Below are 15,696 nucleotides of genomic sequence, written 5' to 3' on the forward strand. Positions count from 1 at the left end.
GCCGTCATGTGTTTCGCCCTGCTCGCCGACTGCGGTTCTTCCGCCCGCTGTGCGGAAGCGTTCGAGTGCGGCGTGGTCGAGTTCGCTGCTCGGCTGGAGATGAGCGCGTACCACTTTCGCGTCGGCGACGTCCCCTGCGTCCTGTGGACGTCGCAGTTGACTGCCGCCTTCACCACCGGTCGCTGGTGAGTGTTGACCCAACTTACGCGTCTTCCGATATATCTCCTGCTGTCCGCGCGGAGCTGGTTGCCCGCGATAGTACTTATCTATAAAGCACGCGACCGCTAGTTTAGGTTCTTGGTGGACACAGGGCTAGTGTCTAAGCTGCAAGCTCGCCGTCTGCCTGGCGCTGTCTGCTATATATGCTGTGGCCGCGACGACCAGTTCTCTCTTTTCCCTCTCGCCTTTCCTAAGGCACTGGAACATGCTCCCTGAAGGGCTGCAGAAAATATCACCTTTCCTTCTCCATAATCACTCTCTCTCCCTCCTGTAGTCTGATGTCATAAATGCCGTTTTCTGCACAAGTGGGTCTTGTCTTAAAGTGAAGAAAACTTTATACCGGCATAGTGTAATACAATATGATTGACAGTATCAACTGAATACTTAGCCTACGTGGCTAGTTTTGAATCTATACCATAAAAGTCAGCATAAATTGCAACCCAAAGCAAAAAGTAAAAGTAGATTATATACCTGATTTAAAGTTATGTGTTAATGATGGAATAGCATTTGGAAGTTTTCTAATGAAGCTTGGTACTTCATTCCAGAGTTTTGCACCGACAAATGATAGGGAACGTTGACCGTATACATTTTGAGCTTTCGGCAAGTTGAATTTATTATGCTCAGCTTGTCTATATAGTGTCCTTGTAGCCGTGAAAAATATTGATGAGAGATCTCGGTTGTTTGTTGTTTTGATTTATTGGATTTAATCGTCTCCCGAGGCACAAGTTGCACATACTAGGAGTAGTTTTTAGTTTAGAAGCAAATACTACACACTAAGCCTTTTTGGAGTTTAAAAACAAGTTCGTTAGTTTGAAACCGTGCTCAAGTATTCTGCAGCTCAATTTGTATTCTGCTTCCTGTAGTGACTGTCATGGAATTATTAGAGCTGTTTCATCCACGTCTAAGATAGAATGCGAAAATCTGACTGATCTAGGATAATCGTTACTGAAGAGAGAAGAGTATTGGACCCAGTACCGATCCTTGCGGAACGTCCGTGTTGCTATCTATAGTGAAGATTCCTTGCCTCTAATTGCTACGTATTGCTTACGACTTGTTAAATAGCTACTAAAAAAAATCCAAGTGCTTGTACTCTAAAACCGTGCTGTTCTAAATTTCGTAATAGTATTATACTGTGATCTACCAAGTCAAACGCTTTTCTAGTATCCGAGAATGGCGCCGAGTGCAAACTAGTTCTTATTAAGTGTTTGGTTTATAATTTCTGTTAGGGAGCTTACTGCAGTAGTAGCAGAGTAACCAGTTCGAAAACATTGTTGTGCGTTTGAAAGTACGGGGTATTTTTCAAGATAGCTTGTGACGTGCCTTCCAACTGGGTCTTGCCTTAGCTGCGGGCATGCGAGTTCGGGTATTAAGTTTGCGGTTCTGGTATATTAAACCCACAAAGTGATGTCATCTGCTTCTCAAAAGATTCTTACAGCATAAAAGGCGCGCCACTGTCGCGCTGGCGTGTTATCCCCACCCCTTCATCGTGTTGATCTGTACATCCTCGGGTCCGAATGAAGATGCTGCTGGGCATGCAGATTCCAACAGGGAATATATATATATTAATCTTCTGCCTCCTCATCTTCTCTAGCCCCGCCATGTGAGCACCCTAGCCTGAGTGCATCTTTCTCCTCATTACACTCAGCCACCCTGCTGAAGGTAGCTCACACGGCTGTGAAGGCGCGCTGGTGGCGGAAAACCGTTGCATACAAAAAGTGACAATGGAAGTAGTAGTCCTCATGAACGTCCAGTGCGCAACCACTTCTCTGGGGGTCGGCACTGACTGTTGCGCTGTGATTGCAGCTCTTGCCGACAATTATCTTGACGCATTTGAAAAAGCGGGGCAGGCAATCTCGCACACTGAACCGCAGTCTGACTCACAAAGTGGGGTCGATCACACTGGTTGCGGTCGGTCGCAGGGCGAAGGTGTTCCGAGGTAGGTGCTCAGAGCTGCTGGTCTTGACGAAGCGTCGCGCGCAGCCAGACTGTCCTCTTCAGAAGCTGTACCATCGGCAGAAAATGATTGGCCTGCGATGTGCATTGTGAAAGGCGGTGTTGCGAGCTTTTCAAAGCTCGAAGCAGGGGACAGCTGTGTCCGCACCAAAACTGATGGTCTTTTGCGTACCTGGTCTTTTGAGCGTTTCTTGCAGTCGCGAATGAATGTCTCCGCATTCGGCTGGTGACGGCAGCAAAGTCAGGAGGTGTGGTTCCGGCAGGGTCACAAGTATTTTATGTTCGAGATCCGTGGACAGATTGGCGGGGTCCTGGAGTTGTAGCGCTCCGTCATCGGAGCTCGACGAAATACTAGGTGATGCTTTATCCATACCCACGGTACCGGAAGATGATGACGGACTGGCGGTACCCAGCGGTAAAGCTTGTCGGTGCTCTTCAATTCAAACCTCGTTTTCGACGGCCGTCCTTTTGAGCTGAGCCTCGAGTATGCGCCCGGAGGCCTGCCGACAGTGCACCACAGATGGGGTGGTGGTCCGCCGAGTGCTATCTATCGCCTGGCGTGGCTCTGATATCGTCGTCCGGTGAGCCGACGCACCCATGTGTGCAAGCAAAGGCGAACTTTGCAATTGCGTCGCCGACTGCGGTGAATGGGATGTGATCTTGGGCTCTGGCTGACGTTGTGGTATAAGATGTTGAAGCAGAGTCCGAGACACGTGTCAGAAAAAGTAGCCAGTGACCGGGGTCTACATCAGGTCAAGCCCCTGGCCCATCTGCCAAAAACCTTGTCGGGTCTACGTGCAGTGGCGAGATGGTGCTGCTTCTGAACTTCGCGGGGTTGCCATTGCAGAGACTCGGGTGGCATAGGCGGCCATGCAAAAGTAAGAGCGCGTCGTCCACTTACCCACTCTGGGGTGGGACTGACGGCGACACCTGTTGAGCCGGTGCCTGCGGCAGCGCCGCCTGGAGGTCTCTCTACCGACACGTTGCTGGGCATGACTGCCGCGTCAAGGCGGTGTACATCACGCGCCCCATCCACGGAGCAGAGCTGGCTAGAGTCACCGCAGGCACAGGATAGCCGGCAGAAAGCAGCTGGCAAAGCTTCAGTCCATTCAAGCCAGGACCAGTACCTGATGCCTGCGTACTCATGCCATGCCTTGGCCCCACCGCGAAGTCGATTTGCTGCAACCATCAATTTCACGTAGTCTGGCCAAGCATGGCGAACGCCGAGCATGTTGGCCGTTTCCAACTAAAGGTCTGCGTCATCCGGAAACCCGCGGAACTCTGCTAGTTACGAAACAGCTGGCGATTGTAAGGCTGTAGGTGAGAATCCGGAGGTTACCCTGGCGACGCAGTCCAATTGCTCTGAGAGCAGCGAGATGGATCGCATGAGGTCCGTGACGCTGTAGGACGAGCCTCTCGAGGAGCCACGAGCTGCATCCAAGGAGAATACGGCGGCGGCTGCACAACTCTCGGCACCTGAACCGAAGGCCAAAGGAGCTTGAACACCATCCGTTGAGCCAGGGTAATAGCTGTCGCGGTCCTCACGGCAGCCGGAAGCATAGCCAGGGTAGCGTGAACAGGAAGAGCTCCATGCCATGGGAAGCGTGGGCGGCTTTCCCTGGCCATAGGAGGCACCCAGGACGGCGATGGTCCATGTCCAAGGCAGCGTGGACGGCATGCTTTGGCGGCTCGGAAATCGAGGTAGTTGCCAGGCACGGCATCTGGGACAAGGGATGCGTTGACGGCGTTCCCTCGCCGGAAGGAACCAGGACGGCTAGATACAGGGGGACGCAAGGCCTCCGCAGTGCGGTGCTTAAGAGGAAGCTTTAGCTCGGGGGCTCCTATCTAAATACATGTAAAAGGAGAATTCGTTTTTCTCAGCAACCACCGCACCAAATTTGACGAGGTTTGTTGCATTTACAAGAAAAACTCTAAATCTAGTGACTGTTGGTTTCGAATTTTTGAGTTAGGTCGTGAATTTTTTATTAAAAATTGGCAAAAATCGAAAAATTTCAAAAAACGAAACTATCAAGTTTACAACTGTGTAACTAAGCAATGAAAGATGATATCACAATTCTGTAAATTGCATCTAATAGTACATCTAAAGCGGACAAAATTGGTATGTTACACATGAATATAAAAAAAATTTAATCATAGGGACATACAACGTTTGGAAAACCGTTGTAACCAACGTAACAAATTCACGTAAGATGTAAAATGACATACTGAATTTGTCCGCTTTCAATTATCTAATGGATGCCGTTTACAGAACCACGATATCAGTTTTTGATGCAGAGCTATGAATTTGTAAACTTCATGCTTCTATTTTTTTCATACGGTCAAATATTTGAAAATCGTGTTAAGAAAATTTAAGCCCTAAATCGAAATTCCGCTTCCAACAGTCACTAGAATTTAACTTTCTCTTTCAAATGCAACAAATTTCATCAAAATCGGTCCAGGGATTATCTCATAAAAACGTTTTTGCGTTTTACATGTATTTGAATAGGCCGCGTCGGAGATGGGCCCGAGCTAAAGCTTCCTCTTAAGGCTGGAGCGCCTTATGACTGGCTTTCATCGACTGCGCCATTGTAAAGGGGAGCGAGTGAAGCAGACTTCTGTCTCCTCTTCTCTAGCCCCGCCGTGCGAGCAACCTAGCCTTAGTGCATCTCTTTCTCCTCATTACAATATATATATATATATATATATATATATATATATAATCACAGGAGTTAGTAATGCAGGCCCGATTGTTGCCCACCACAAGGGCTTGAGTCTTCACAATCTACAGTCAACCTCGGAAGTTAAGAAACCGCGGGATGTGAGAAAAAGCTGAATGTCTCCGCAGCTTCGGAACGCAAACTGGTACACTGGACTTCCATTAATTCAGATACGGTGAATTCAAATTTGATCTCTAACGAAAGTCCCGGCCGGTACCCATGCGTTTCAATAACCCCAAACTTTCCTTATTTCGATCCTAAAATTGTCCTTTGCCATACAGTTCGAATTTGACCAGTCAACGCGCACTCGTCTGAGCACTTTGGTGACCCCCACTAGCGACCCCTTTGTGGTAGCGTCTGTCTCGGTGGAGCTTAGGGGACAGTAAATACGTTGAGCACACATCCTCTCCCTTCAAAAACTCCTATCTTCGGCCTGTCCTAGGAATATTTTCAAGCAATAAGCGTAGCTCACCAATGACTTTTTTCATAATTTTTCATAATTTATTCATTGGTAGAAATACAGAATATGCATAGTATACATAAGGAGGTCCCGTAGTCGGAAGACTGTATCGGGGCCTCGTCTTAAAGACACTTATGATGCTATACAATGTTTAAAATAACAGTAGTACAGACGAGAGCTAAGAGCAGTGGCGTAGCTAGGTCATCTGGCACCCGGGGCCCATAGGTCTTCTGTCACCCCCCTGTGTAGTCGAGGAAGGCGAGGATATCGACAATTTCCGGGTTTCAGCACCGGTACAGCCGCCTTGGATACTGCGCACGTCCCCCTGGTCCCCCTCTCCTTCGCTTTCTTTCCAAGAGATCGCGAATGCAGCTGGTATTGGCGGCGAGGAGTTACGTAGTCGCCATCTATCGGAAGCGCCTCGCTGGCGTTGTATGAGGGATCACGCGGCGCGCTCCTCATAGGTTTTGCTGTCAGCGCTCACTGAAAACACCACGTGCGAACTCTCCCGGACATTTCTGTAAGTGCTTTCGAAACGAGAGAAGTTTTTTACTGTCTAAATAATAATCTTGGGCAAACTGAAATCACAGAATCGTTTATAGATGCTATCTTTTTACCGAATACGCACAGTGAACGCCCCTGTGCACGGTCGCCGCGATGGAGTCCCGAACCGGCATCTTGCGTGAAAGATAGGCAAACGCTGAGAGCAAACTATGTGAAATATGTTCTTGTAGTGTTTGTATAAATAAATGGAGCGTAATAAAGTGAAGCCTCAATGCAGTGATCGCACAGCTTCGCAGCGACACACTGCGCGTCTGCATGCTTGTCCGCGCAGTTTCGCTTTCGCCGCGTGCGCGCTTTCGCACCTTGCCATGAGCTTTAGGCCGCAGAATATGAGCATTTGACAGTATACAAGCAACCATTGTTGCGTGGGCGCTATCAGAGCTGTTCAAAAATAATTTCTTTGTAGAGACTTCGACGCCTACGGGGACTGTGATGTGCCGTCGCGACGATTCAATCTTTCTTTGTTTTCTAAATTCTTGGACGTTTCAATATTATTTCTCGAGTTGCGTCGCACTATATGTTTATCAGTGTTCTCAGAGTGCGATTTCCCGCTGCTTCCTTTTTTGTAATCCAGTGCATTAATTCATAACACAAACATGACCATGTGCCATGCTTTTTTTTAATGTGCTTCTTACTGCTCCCTTTCCACTTCAGTGAACTTGCCAGTATCTATAGCATCGACAAGTTCATAGACCAAACCGTCATGACATTAGTCGGGCAGCGGACTCGGGCGAGGGTCTCAGTGCGCGTTTTTCAAACACCGCAGACCCGGCGCCGTAGCAGAAACCTTCCTCGCGTCTGTGCTTGCTGCATACCCGAGTTGTAGCCGATGACTGTTTGCCGGTTTTATTTTTCGCGAGCCAAGCTTCACGCAGCTCCTTGTCCTGCGGCTACGTGTGAATACGGCTGACACCGGGCTCCGTTGCGTACGCCCGGCACTCCGGCCCCGAGCAGTAGCCTACCATGTTGCGCGCCTTCAAAGGCAGCCACTACCTATTGTAGTGCTTTCAATCGTTGTAAAGGAGACACTCTAAGCGGGAAAATCTCGCTACTAAATGAGGACCGCAGCGTACGAGGGAACTTAAACTCTCGTTTTCCGCTCGCTTCGGCGCTCTCGAAGTAGCCGACGCGGCCGCTAGGTATACCTAATAGCACGTCACGCCGACGGTGGCGCCAACTTTTCTAGTGGTGCATCTCGAGGCCAGTACACGCTGTTCTTTTCTGCGCCAAATAACACAGGGTGCTGCACTGATAACTTGTGATAAGCGCGTGTGCGCATCTTCTGTCAGACTGTAAGGCTTGGCAACCAATACAAATGCGGCATCGTGGAAAATACGCGTCACGTCACAAGTAAAAAAAAATTTATAAAGTTTTAACCATGTTTTAACTACCAATTTTAGCGGCAACATTTCATTTGCAAAATTGAAGGCCGACATTCATATCTTGCCCAACAACAACTTCACAAAAATCGTCGTAGGTACTATGGCCCGCAGTATTTTGCCTGTGGGCAGCCCTGAACGAAAATGAAAATTAAGTTGTGTCTGAGTGACGCTGATCTCCCCATCATATTAGAAAAACGGAAAACGCCACCTGCCTCCCTGCTGCGCGGGCGCCAATGTTATGACAATTACGAGTTCTCTTCATTCTGATCAATAAAGCCTTGTTTTTATTTGCTGCTATACGGACAAACGTGATTATCCAAGCTACGGTACCACCAAAAGATTGGGAACAGAATAGAGCACGCTTCGCGTCGATTCTTGGCGTCAGCACAAAAAAAAAAAAAAAAAAGACCGCGATGAAGCCCGTGCCAGCGAAACCTGTTGGTCTGCACTCGCAATGGAGAGGGTTGAGGGATCAACCTCATTGGCTTAGTATTTCATATTTCTTTCGCTACTGCCATACTGGGCGCCGCCCGCAGTGCCAAAGTACTGTAGAGTGTAGCCCCCAAAACGAATTTGTTTAAGTAGCTTTTGTTGAGTTAATAATATGACTTCGAGTCCTCAATTCTGGAATTGAAGTGCTTCCTCTATAAGTACTAATTGAGGGATTATTAAGGACATGGTTATTACTTATCTGCCATATTTTTCACGCTACCGAATTCCTAGTAATCACAAAGACACATAACTTCATAGAATATCGGGAAATATTCTTACAAAATTCACGCTTTTTTTTTTTGTAAAATTCTGTACAGCCGACACAGACACTGTACTTGTGACATGAAGTGACACAACAACAACAGCTTTCTTAAACGTTCGAGGGTAAGAAGGAAAGCGTGAAACATAGCGACAGGTTTCGCAGCGGCTTCTTGGAGCGAGCGGGAAAGGGGAAGTAAAAGCGAGCTGAACATCGCGGCGCCCGCGACTATACAGCCTGTCGAGTCATACGCCGCCAAACTCTTCGGCCGCACCGAGTCTGAAGAGGATCCAGAGAATCCCATTCGCGACTTTTGACGGCCGCACTTATGCAACGTCGCTCTCAACGAACGCTTCGCCGTAAACGCGAGCGCCGGGCGCGTTCGTTGAACGCCCTCTTGCTGCTGTCTTTGTTCGTCTTCGCTGCGCGTTCTGAACGGAAGAGGGACCAAAGAGCCTTAACGCCCTACAACTCCTCACTGTATGTTTAGCGACCCCTGCTCCCAGCACCAACACACGGCATGAGCGCACCCTACATGAAACGTTCCGCTAAGGCGAATAGCTTAGCGACTATTTTGCTAATGAATTTTTTTAGCCCGCACATTCGCGCAATTATTTCGTGGGGTGTTGATAGAGCTGCAGCCGACAATTCTTCGGCGCAACGCATCGGGTACATGATCTCGGGCTACTGGATACCGGAGCATTCTTGCCATTTGCGCCCAGTCGAGCCGGCGGAAAGAGGGGCGTCTTCAGGCGTATGACACCCCCCCCCCCCCTTCCCACTGGCCCCTTGCACCCGGGGCCCACGGCCCCCCGGCCCCCCCTGTTGCTACGCCACTGGCTAAGAGTAATATGAAAACATGTTTATAGGATATGATTAATAACAACACTTGTTAACAACATGACAGTAAGAAAACAGAACAAAATTAGAAAAAGAAAAACCAGACAATATCAGTATTTATTATGAATGCTTTTAGTTGTGTTTCAAATTGGTATAATTTTTTTTTGCATTTTTGATTATAGGTGGTAGAGTATTCCAAAGCGATATCGAGGAAAATTCTGCAGTCTGTTTACCATAGTTAGTACACATTTTAGGTAGACGGAAATTATTATTGAGTGCAAATCTACTGTGACTGTGAGCTATCGCGTTACAAGGTGAGAAGCAGATCGATGGTAGTTCCTTATCATATATTTGTAGAAAAAAATCCCTAGATTATGTTTGGTTAGTTATGAAATGGTTAGGAGGTTGTTCTCATCTAGCGGTGATTTTCCATTTGCAAAGCGTGAACTGTTATGGATTGATTCTGGATTACCTGGAGGGATGCCAAGTGAGCGTTATAAGTGTTACGGTATATACGTATTACGGTATTTACCCAATTCTAATGTGCGTTTTTTTTTGACGAAAAATGGACCGAAAGTTGTCTGCGTGGGGCAGTCGGATATGACACCAAAACCGCCTTCACGTCCTTTGTATGCTTTACCACCCAACATGGATGTACTGCGGCTAAGCTGACCTTACGAAAGCGGCCGCGATGGTGCAACACTTAATAGACCCTTGCCCATTTTTCATGCTAAAGCTGACCTTACGAAAGCGGCCGCGATGGTGCAACGCTTCATAGACCCTTGCCCATTTTTCATGCTATAATATCGCGTGCGCGTTAGATTTGTACTTTTTTAGTAGCTTTAATGTTATCTCTGCGTTAGTTTTATCATTTAGACACATAAGGCTGCGCGCTTTTCATTGTTGGCGTGTTAGAATCGGTAAAATACCCAGAATATGAACAATATATTTAATTGGATCCTGAGGTCCGTAAATTTTAGTAGTCGAGTGTATCTTTTCTGTTTCGGCATATGGCTGGTTTGCAAAGGCTTCTAGCCAAATAGTCACTGCTGACGCTCGCGTGGTGTGCAGCCTGGTTTATCGACTGCATTTTGTTGCCGAAAGTGGTGGTGTAAGAACCCACAATATTAAGATCGCGAATCTTGTGCTCTACATACCGAGCTCTACATATGCGGTCTTCATACACTGCGGTGGCACAAGGTCCAGGGTTCGATTCTCTTCTACGGCAGCCTCGTTCTAGTGGGGGAGGAATGCAAAAGCGCTTGTTTCGCGATTTGTGTGCACGTTGGAGAACTCTGCATGGTCGTAATTAACCTTGGATGCCCCCTCTATGGCATCCCTCACAACCTGCCGCGTAGTTCAAGCATGCTCGGCTCTGCAGTCTAGTCGGGCCCTGAATTCATCTGCGCTAGTATGTGGCGGTAGCTCATAGTACCCTGTGAGCTCTGCTTGGGTTGCGTCTTTATTGATGTTGTGCATGTGCTTTGTGACACAGAAGGGCTCTGCTTTCTTGATTGCTCATGAAGGGGTGTTTATTTAGTGCACAGCATCTGAGAATGCCAAGCACGGAGGCGTCCAGTGATGTTTCCTATAACTTACAGCGAGACACAGCTTGCGGTGCCAGGGTCAGGGTTTGTTGCTGCTCACTTTGTCATATTTTGCGAGGCTTCGGTAATGTTTATGCGGCCGCTGCTGTTTGGAAGGGCTTCTTATAGTAATGTCTGCGAGCTCTTGACTGCTTTCTTCCAAAGCCTTTCGTATCTACTCCTACAAAAGGCTGTGGGAGAAAGGAGTCACTGACTCTTAAACTTTACTATAAGAGGCTTGGAAGAGGCGATGAGGTCGACTAGGAGGATGCGATGAGGTGGTAGGATGTTCAATGGGATTGTTTTGGTTGGCACCCTCTAACAATAATTTTCGTTGTTGGCCTCAATTGTCTTAGTGCTCTCGTAAGGGAAAGCCAATTCCAAGGAAGATTCTTGATATATCGCATGTTCGAGAAGCCCCAAGTACTGAAACTTATCTCTAAGGATGGTAGCATGAAAGTACAGCTCGTAAGTTTGTTGAATACTGTATCTACTCGCATAATGATCGCACTTCCTTGTAAAAAAAGATTGTGGCAAATTCAGGGGTGCAATCATTGTGTACGTTAAATTTCCCGTGAAAAGAAAATGTTTTTTCATCCTGCATTTGCTGCGGGATGACAACACGTCAACAAACAGGTGGCTGCCACTGTAACCGTGCGTTCACACCAAAACAAAAAATGGCGGCTGGCGGAGCAAGCTGAATGCGTCAAACGCGATTTTTTTTCTTTTCGCGAGTACATTGCGCGCATTGAAACAGTTTCTTCCGTATCAGTAATGAATAATATCATTGATATCGGCAAGTCTGCGGCAATAACATAGCTATGTCTACTTTGAAGGGACAGAAACAGAGGTGGGCGTGCTTAGCTGCCAGTTACATAGCAACACATGGCGGGTATGCTGTGGAAACTGTGGCATATGTCTTCACTACTATCATAATACGGCACGTTTCCACTAAGGGTCAGCGAATATCTTAGCTGTGTTACAAGCATCGGCGTTCAAATAGGGTACACTTCTAACGTATCAGTGTAAACATGGCTACTATCGTTGCCGCTCGCGATTTGTTGCGTGCCCAAGAGTGCAGGTGAGAAGAATCAAAAGGCGCCTTTTTTGTTGTTGTTGACCACAATCATTATGAAGCCTACAAATAATAAAGCCAAGGCAAGTTTAATTGTAGCTTTCTTTTTTTTTCATGGAAGTGTGGAAAGTGATGAAAGGAATAAAATGGGGCGTCTGCTTAAGAATGTTTCATGCGTGCAGACCACTAGGTACATCTTGAAGAGTCGTCCGCATAGCATTTGGCAGCATTAGACAGATGGTAAGTGTGATCATCATTAGCTAGATTTGGCACACAACATATTGCTACAGCAGGTTTGGGGTGCAATCATTACACGGGAAAGAAAAAAAATCGAATTTTAACGACAAAATTCCGGGGTGCGATCAACTACGCAAGTGCGATCATTATACAAGTAAATAGGGTATATAGTGCACCAAAAGTGGGACTATAAAATTTCGATATGTTGAGATTGGACAGTGCTTTGGAGACGTGGGGAATTTAATGTGATTTCCCCCCCCCCCCCCTGTTTTTGACTCGCAGGTCTGCGCTGCAGTCCTTGCACAAGGCGTGTGCCAAAGCACGGGAGTTCAACTACTTCCAGGGGGGCGGAACCCATCAGTGGGTGCAGTACTATGCCGAGAGGATACAGTCGGACCAGTCCTGCCTCAACGAGTGGTACGTAACACACCCTGCGGTTATGAGCAGTCAGCTTTCATATTCAGCTATTAATGGTGATGCTCTTCATCTTTCTTTTTCCTTTTTTCTTTTCTCTCTTGTTCCAAAGGCATGCAATGGACGACTTGGTTTCCAAGAGGCCCCCGACGCCTGACTTCGATCGCTCACGGTGAGTTTCCATCCAATAGTCTATTTTGTTTCCTTGGGCCCTCAAAGACTTAATGGACTGTCAGCTATCTCATGCTGAGGCTTGTAAAGCTGGTCTTTTCTTTTTACAAGAAGAAAGCTTACCAGGATTCAAATTAAATAATGGCATCCTTAGCGCTTTGGCTGGCATGTTACTAAAGCAATGAAAAAGATGTTGGAAAGAAGATTAGCTGAAAGTGACGATATGCGGCACTCCTGTGGTGGCAGTAGATTGGCGAGGTCTGTGCCATGAGGAAGAATTTGAGGGCAGAGTCCGAAATCCAGAAGTAGTCGGCCACAGCAGTTACAACGGTGTGGGGAAAAGAAATGTTGCACACCAGGAAGAGGTCGACCACATAGTCAGTGTGCAGTAGATGAGCAGTGTTGATAGCCGTGGTTTCTAATTGCAACTCAACATATATATATATTTCTTCTTTTTTAAAGCGCCTAAACTATTTTTTATATGAATGGTACTCACTAAAATGCATGCAGTTCATTGAAGTCCCGCTTGTTAAAACGTGCCACGACTGTTTCACATTTGCTAGAAATCTGCACCCTCATTATGACGCCTAGTAAATGACGTGCCGTTTGTGTCAAAGTAAGCAGCACTACTGTTCAAGCAAATGCCAGCATTTTTTTGTTGGCTTTCAAAACGAACTTATCTTGTGCTAGCTTTCCAGCCTTGCCACCAGTCCCTGCAGTGAAGCAACATCTCACAAATCTCATTTTTGAATGGTTGGTTTATGCTAAAGCCTGTGTTACCTAAGGCTACCACATTCATCTATCTTGTTGCAAGCAACTTTGTTTGTTTGTTTCCTTGCTTGCTATTACTTTTCTTTCTTTTCCTTTTTTGAGTGTCTGATATATATTTTTGGCAAAGAGAGCTACGCAGAGGGAAAGGTAGGGAGCTTAACCAAGGACGTGCCCAGTTGGCTATGCCATTTTGCTTGCACCATTATGTGTGATGCAAGAGAAATGGCATATCGACCTCCTGACGGCCTGGCATGATGCTGCCTTCTCTAATGCCTTACAAGTTGTGCAGCGAGACTAGCTGCAGTGTAGGGTAGCTAATCAGGTACGTCCTTGGTTAACTTCCCTCTCTCTCTCTCTCTCATTATGTGTGATGGAATAACCTTATGGCATGATTTTCGACATCTGTTGCTTGTTAATGCTTAAACGGATCACTTCGTAGTGCCCGCATATTGAGGTTGATGTTTTGTTTTTTTCCTTCCCAATAAGTAAGGTATTGGCACTTCTACTGGGCCCATGTTGCCCTTGTAGTGCGAGATATGCTGGCATTTTTTACTTGCGACTATCATATTACATATGAATATGGCATACGAATCCTGTGTGATACATCCAGCTGGCGTTTTCGTTTACAGGAATTTTAATAACGCAATAAGCATATTTTGGGAAGCATTTTTTGTGATGTCTGTTCAGCCGTCGGTCCTTGGCCAACCTCTTTCCCGTCAACTTGGGTCACTGGGTAGTCCATGGTCTAATGGGTAAAGCATCGGGCTGCTGTGCTAAGAGAACCACGTTCAAAACTAACTGTAGGATTAACTTTGGTCACCAAGTATTGTGACACTGGGTATGTGTAGCTATTAAATGAAAAATAAATATCCTTTAAAATTTATGTGGTGCTAGGTGCTATCAAACCCATGTCACATGCGGGCTTCCGTCTCGGGCATACTTTGTATGTTGTGCATTTTGGTGGTGGCAATATGGCATGTTGCTACATTGCTTCAACGCTATTTCCAATTATGTCTACATTCATGATGGGCTGGGTTCTGCTGGGATTTCTTCTGAATTCTTTTGTTTTTTTGCATATTTTTCCAGGTCATCGCAAAAGGAAGAGACAGAAGCACTTATCAGGAGCAAGTTGAAGGAGCTTATGATGTCTGTGGATCTGGATGAAGTGACCAGTAAATTTGTGAGTACATTTGTTTCCTTTCTTACATTAGCATTCAAGAGCTAATCAGCACTTTGGAGAGTGATGTGAGGGTCACATTGTCTTTGCAACCTACAGTTAAAAAAAAAAAAAAGCAGTGATGGCCTTATCTGGCTGGTAGTATTCTTTTTCAACTCTTATTTCATTAGCTGTCTTTGTAATTACTGGGGAAAGATGAGGTTTGTTTTGTCAGACACAATTTTTCTTTCAGTTTACAGATGCCGTCTCAGCTTTTTTCAGCAAATTTGGCAACAATAGATATAGCATAATTCTTCTGGAAACATTTCTTATTTTCTCATGTAAGGCATAGCCATGCTTGCTGAGGGACCTGATACAGTATCAGTGCCCCACCCATCTTCAGTTTGCTTTTTATTCAAGGCCATTGCAGCATGCTCTGTCATTAAATGCTGCATTACAAGTAATATGTACCATTGCATTGTGCTCACAGAGATCTTTGTGGCAAATTTCTAATAAGGATTATGGTTATGGGCTTTAATCTGTTTGATTGTGCTCGTAACATATTGGCGCAGAATGAGGTCAGTATTTCTTTTACTGTGCTAGATAACTTTCAGGAGCATTTCTACATAGAGGCTCCTCATTCACCTTTGCAAGATGCCATTGGAAAAAGCAGAAAACAAAGCAGAAGTAAGGGCTAACCTTCGTTGTGGGCTGTGCAGATGCGGTCCCGGCTGGAGGAGGAGCTGGGCATGAGCCTGCAGGAGTTCAAGTCCTTCATCGACCAGGAGATGCTTACCATCCTGGGTCAGATGGATGCGGCGACTGAGATCCTCGAATACCTCTACCTTGGCTCCGAGTGGAATGCCTCGAATCTTGAGGAACTGAAAGACAAAGGGCGAGTGGCTCTTAACTTTTTGTGGCCTAAGTGACTGGGCGGCATGGTAAAGCAGACTTTGTGTGCGCTTGCTGATTTTGATACTAGCGATGGTAGCCACGTGCGACCTTTCTTGTTCAAGTGATCAACGGTGGTGGAACAAGGAAGGAACAGACGTTCCCTGCTTAACCACTCCTATTCACTCTAAATCATCATCATAATCATCATCATCATTTATTGTTCCCTTAAGGGTCCCTTCGGGGACATTACATAAGGGGGGGGAAACAGCGATGTGAAAGTGCCATACATCAGCTCAAAAGAAAAAAAAAGCAAAGGCAACAGAAATATAAATAATAAACTGTAGAAAACATCAGGTATAAACAGAACAATGAAAATATCTCAAACTGAGTAGCAATAAATTAAAAGAAAAGTGTACACGTAAATGTGAAACATGCTAAACATAAGTGGCAAAAAAGGAGAAAAGGAAAAATAGGCGATGGCACAAGCAAGACGGATTGCTGGGAGA

The 15,696-nt window shown here is 46.2% G+C and overlaps 1 protein-coding gene across 3 annotated transcripts in view; it reads left to right on the forward strand.

Moving 5' to 3' along the window:
* Positions 1-15,696, forward strand: part of ssh (Protein phosphatase Slingshot) — a 380,590-nt gene that overhangs the window by 345,481 nt on the left and 19,413 nt on the right. For all 3 annotated transcript variants that reach the window (XM_075686428.1, XM_075686427.1, XM_075686429.1), the window contains exons 7-10: positions 12,067-12,201; positions 12,311-12,370; positions 14,227-14,320; positions 15,016-15,191. In XM_075686428.1, coding sequence (XP_075542543.1) covers positions 12,067-12,201; positions 12,311-12,370; positions 14,227-14,320; positions 15,016-15,191 — 465 coding nt within the window. The remainder of the gene's footprint in view (positions 1-12,066; positions 12,202-12,310; positions 12,371-14,226; positions 14,321-15,015; positions 15,192-15,696) is intronic.

Source organism: Dermacentor variabilis, chromosome 3 (genome assembly GCF_050947875.1).
Source record: "Dermacentor variabilis isolate Ectoservices chromosome 3, ASM5094787v1, whole genome shotgun sequence".
Lineage (NCBI taxonomy): Eukaryota > Metazoa > Arthropoda > Arachnida > Ixodida > Ixodidae > Dermacentor > Dermacentor variabilis.